The sequence below is a fragment of the Meleagris gallopavo genome, unplaced genomic scaffold, assembly GCF_000146605.3.
Source record: "Meleagris gallopavo isolate NT-WF06-2002-E0010 breed Aviagen turkey brand Nicholas breeding stock unplaced genomic scaffold, Turkey_5.1 ChrUn_random_7180001880010, whole genome shotgun sequence".
In the NCBI taxonomy this organism is placed as follows: domain Eukaryota; kingdom Metazoa; phylum Chordata; class Aves; order Galliformes; family Phasianidae; genus Meleagris; species Meleagris gallopavo.
In genome coordinates, this window is record NW_011144285.1 from 26634 (window position 1) to 31658 (window position 5025).

General features: G+C 56.6%; 1 protein-coding gene across 1 annotated transcript in view; it reads left to right on the top strand.

Annotated features, from left to right (window-relative positions):
- Positions 1–5025, top strand: part of R3HDM2 (R3H domain containing 2) — a 23329-nt gene that overhangs the window by 10634 nt on the left and 7670 nt on the right. The window contains 5 exon segments of the mRNA XM_031557615.1: positions 334–442; positions 972–1067; positions 2614–2645; positions 4561–4793; positions 4980–5025. Coding sequence (XP_031413475.1) covers positions 334–442; positions 972–1067; positions 2614–2645; positions 4561–4793; positions 4980–5025 — 516 coding nt within the window.

The following is a 5025-nucleotide window of genomic DNA, read 5'->3' on the forward strand; positions in this document are numbered from 1 at the left end:
CCTTCCCTTCCCTTCCCTTCCCCTTCCTCCCAGACCTCAGGCCCTGGGGGATGGATTTTATGGGATGGATTTCACAGCACATTTAATGTCTCTGTCAGAAGGGCCGTTCCCTCTTTGGAGGGTCAGATAGAATCCTTCACTTCCAGCCCCACATTTATATACCTGCAAGCCCTTTCCAGCTGTCTTTAGCTCTCAGGGCAGGGTTGGGTTCTTCTGTTGCTGTCAGAGGGGAACATTTAACACAACAAGCATTTGTGCCCCGCTCCCTGCAAGACTGGTTTTATGGCTCTACACCCACTGTTACCCCCTAACAAGAGCTGATTCCTCCTGCAGTCCTGAGCAGAGGTTCTCTGAGCACATCAAAGACGAGAAGAATGCAGAGTTTCCACAGCGGTTTATCCTAAAACGAGATGATACCAGCATGGACCGAGACGATAATCAGGTAAGGGGTGGCAAAATGGGGCACCGGGATCCCTCTCCTCACCCAGGACCTCGCGCTCTTTGCTTTTGTAGCACCCATCTTCACATCACCATGCCATTACCCCTTGCTTTGATTCATGTTTCCCAACTCCGGTGCTCAGGGTGAGGTCGTTGCAGTCAGTATCAGGTTCTGGTTTCTGCACGGTGGTTCTCAGAGGCTGAGGCACACAGCGTGCGACTGAGCAGGAGGAGTTTCCCGTGGGCATCTGTCTGCAGAGAGTGGCTTTTAGCTTTTGACCCCCGAGAGCAGATTGTCTTTCCGAATACCCGGTGATACTCCTGACCTGTCCTCTCTGAATCAGGCAGAATAGCTTAGCAGATCTCCCTCGAGCATCCCTAGAGCACGAGTGCCCAGAAGCTCACCTAAAGGCAGCGTTGCACTGTGCACTCACTCCGCCGTCCGCGCTCTGCTGTGCAGACGTACCAGCAGCTCACTGCACCTCTGCTCCCATTGGCAACCACTGACCCCTGAGCTGTGTTTGTCCCTTCAGATCAGACTCCCCTTGCAGGATGGGAGGAGGAGCAAATCTATAGAAGAGCGAGAGGAGGAGTACCAGCGGGCCAGGGAGCGGATATTTGCACGAGAGGTAAGCTTAGATCCCTGACATGCCAGGTTTCTTCCTGGAACTTTGGGGCAGGAGGTGTCCTTGAATATTCTAAAAGGTCAGATCTCACTCTTGCCTTTTCTACAAATTTCCTAGTGTTCCTGGTATCTACCAGTGAATTCCAGCTCCTAACAAAGATGCCTGTGACATCGAGATAGAGGAGCCACACGTTCACTCCCTTAAATTCACATGGCAGTAGAAGTGTGGGGACTGACAGAGGAGGCAGGTTTGCTCCTTGCTGTCCAGCAATACTATAAGCTTATGCAGTGGCATGTCTGGAATGAGTTAATTAATGAAGCCGACAGGAACCGTGCCCTTCTCTCCCAGTTTCTCTCCATTTCTGCAGCTTTGGCCTCCTGAGCAAGCAGTGCTAGCCCTCAGTCACAGAACTTAGGTTGGAGGGGTCCTTAAAGATCACCCCGTTCCAAGCCCCCTGCCACGGCAGGGCTGCCAGCCCCCACATCAGGCTGCCCAGGATCCCTCGGGTGTCAGGCAGGGCTCCGCGCCTCTGTGGGATGGAGCTGGGTTGATTTTCTTTCTCACAAAGCGTCCGGCTTGGTTGTTGTTTGCTTGAAATCTCTGCTCCCCGTGTGGAACTCCTCTAAGCCAGAGCTATGCTCCATGCTCACGTCTGGCCCGGCGAGGCTGCTGTGCTCTGCTGTGTTGGGTGCTGTCTGCCCGCTGGAGGCAGCTCTGCGCTGTGCCAAGAGGCGAACGATGGATGCGGGGTCAGATTCAAAGCCCAGCTCCCTGCCTGCTGCTTTTGAGTAGCTGGGGAGCGATGCTTCCCTCTGCCCCAGGACGCTCAGGCAGCCACTGCACTGAGTGCTGTCGAGGCAGCAGGTGGCTCGGAGGTGCTGGTGGTCACAGAGCTGCCTTGCACACCTTGCACACCCTGCACACCCTGCACACCCTGCGCACCCTGCGCACCGGCCAGAGCCAGCCGGCCATTAGCAAGCAGCCCTGCCTGTAGGCCTGGATGAGGGCAGGTGCCATCCCAGCCAGCACAGTGCTCAGAGGCCGTGGGTCACCCTTCCTCTCTGCTCGTGGCCTAAGGCAGCGCTCTGCTGCTGGCCTGCCGAGGCGGGGCTGCTGTCACTGGGGGCTGGGCACATCTTGAGCCCCCTCCCTTTTCTGACGGCTCCGATGACTGCCTGCATTTACCGAGCAGGGACCCTTCTGCGTTTGGTCTTGGTTGATCCGCTGACAAAGCAACCTTGATGCTGCCTTAGGGCATTGAGATAGAGAGCTTAGGACTGAGATTTGAAAACCCAGGGCAGATCTCGGCATCACAGGTGCTGGCAAAGGCTCCAAGGGGGTTGGATGGAGAGCCGGTGGGGCAGGAGCACACGAGGCTCAGCAGGAGCTCCCGAGTGACCATACGACTCATGCACAACACCAGCTGAATCCCATACTGTTAGTGCTTTGCTCCTCTTTGCTTTGAAGTAGCCTGGGGTTTGTTGCTTTCGAAGTTATTAAGTCTCCCTTTTCTTTCCTTCCCATCTCCGTGTCTTTCCCATGTTTCCAGACTGGCCAGAACGGATTTCTCAGCGACAGCAGGTCAGTACCATTCAGCACACACTTTCCGTACCTCTGACTTTCCCTGCAGAGCACTGCATGACTCCGTAATGATGCTTTTTCTCTGATGTTAACTGGCAGAATCTCCAAAGGAGGCTTTTCTTCTAGCTCTCAGAAATGGAAGCAGATTTTTAGGCATCTCTGTGATTTATTTTATACATTGTCCTGCTGAGTGCATTTACCCCGTGCATGGCTGCTTGGTGAAGTTACTGAGGTTGTATTTTTCACAGCATCGATCTCTGAGTCCTTTTTTTTGGCCAATTCATCAATTAAGATGGGATGATGGACAGCAGGAATGGCAGCGAGGAGAGGGAAAGGCAAAGGATTTGGGCAGTTTTCAAACCATTCTGCTCTTTGTGTCCCAGAAGGGTGGGAGAACCTCTGCTCTGACAGTGGCAGGGTCAGCGTCCAGGTGGGCTGGAGTCGTCCCTGGTTTAAGCGTGGAGGAACAGCTTTGCTTCTCAGCCATGGCTCTGGAGCTTCATGGAACGAAGCTGTAGCGGAAGATCAGGTGTCCTCAGCACGGATACAGGGATGCTGCAGTGGAGTTACGGCCCTGGTGCTCGTGGTGCTCGAGTAGTTTTCAGTTCTGCTGCGGAGACGCAGAAAAAGTCACCCAGCACCTGCAGCCAGCGCTGTGCTGAGAGCTTTTCTGACTGTTGTGCCCTAAGGAGCTTCTTAACCTCCTTCCTTTGTGCTTCCAGCATGGGAAGAGGGAGGCTGTCCCTCTCTCTCAGGGTCGTTTTTTGCTGTGGACAGAGAAGCTCTGGAGAGGACTGGGGCTCCTTAGGTGGTTGTGCTTGGAGGTGATGTCCTGGTGAACTCCTGAGTTCGCTCCTCAGAGCCCAGCACTCAGAGCAAACACTGCTGTCTTCTTCATTGCTTAAAAGTCTTTTCTTAGCACCGACGTGACCGCAGAGCTCTCTGCTGGCGGACAGGGGAAGCAGGCTGTGATAAGGTGCATGGAGAGGGGCGCGAGGGAGAGCAGAGCCATTCTGCCGCTGGGTTAGCAGCACTCGGCTTGAGAGATTCTGAGCTCTGAGGGAAGCAGAGTTTGCAGCTGAGCGGACAGGAGGCACAGCACGCCCCAAACGGTGCCCCCCCCTCTGGGTGAGGTTGGAGAGAACCCGGGAGATCAGCAGTGCCACTTCTTCCAGCCCTGCAATTTGCAAGGCTGCGCACTCAGTTCCTTCACCTGTCAGGAGATGCAGCCTTTGCAGCGGTTGCTCTCCAGGAGAGCTGTTCTCTTTGTGCTCCCAGCAGCCCTGGGCAGCAGCTTGGAAGTTCCCTCTCAGCCTCTCTTCTCCCCGCGGCTGTTGGAGCAGCAGCCAGGCTCAGCCTCCAGCACGGCGTCTCTTCGTCACCTCTCCTCCTCAGTGAGGGTCCAGGAACCCATTATAAACCACTTCTATTCCTTAGCTGGGCTGGGGAACCAGGTTTGGGGTGCTTTGCCAGCGCTCCAAAATCTTGTTCTAGGCAGACCTGGCTGGAGATTAAGGAGGGCGATGACTGGGAGCACGGTGATGTCGTGGCACACAGCTGTGCAGAAAGCGATCTTGCGAGATCTTGGTCACCTTGACGCCTCCCTGAAGCTCAGTGCTGTGGGACAGGGAAGGCTTTAGCAAGGGATTGTGCTCCGAGCCTGCTGGCGTCTTTTCCAGGCCGGAGAAAAGGGCCAGGAAGCAGCAGGGAGATGGCAGCGTGTGGGTCTTCCCAAGGAAGCGGTGGCCCGGGCTGTTTGTTCACCGTCTCTAATTACTGTGCTCGGTGCCAGTGCGTCCCACAGCCAGCTGCCGGCCGGCATCACCACCCAGCTGACAGTCGGTGCAGCACATGCAGGTCCTGCTCCTGCCCCTCTCCCCTGGAGGTGCTGCCCGACTCTCCCCTCTTTGCACAGGGGCAACCGGGACGCTTTGAACCGGGCCTCGGGCAGCCGCCAGAGCAGCACAGAGAGCGAGATGAAGTCGCTGGAGCCCCGGCCGTGGAGCAGCACGGACTCGGACGGCTCCATCCGCAGCCTGCGGCCGCCCGTCACCAAAGCCAGCAGCTTCAGTGGCATCTCCATCCTGACGCGGGGCGACAGCGTCGGGAGCAGCAAAGGCAGCGCTGGCAGCAGAGCGTCCCGGGCAGGTACTGAGTCGGTTCCCTGCCGGGGAGCAGCTCCACCGGTGGTCCTTGGGCTGGGGGTTGGTCGGCCGCGGTGCTGCGCTCAGTGCCTCTGTTCGCACGGGACCGGGACAGCTTCATTTCGGTTCCGAGATGGGGACAGACTGACTGACTTAGCATCCGCTTTTTTCACGCTTCTGTCCATTCAAGGCCTGGTTCTCGGTGCCCCCGAAGCGTGCAGCCAACCCCCTTCGTC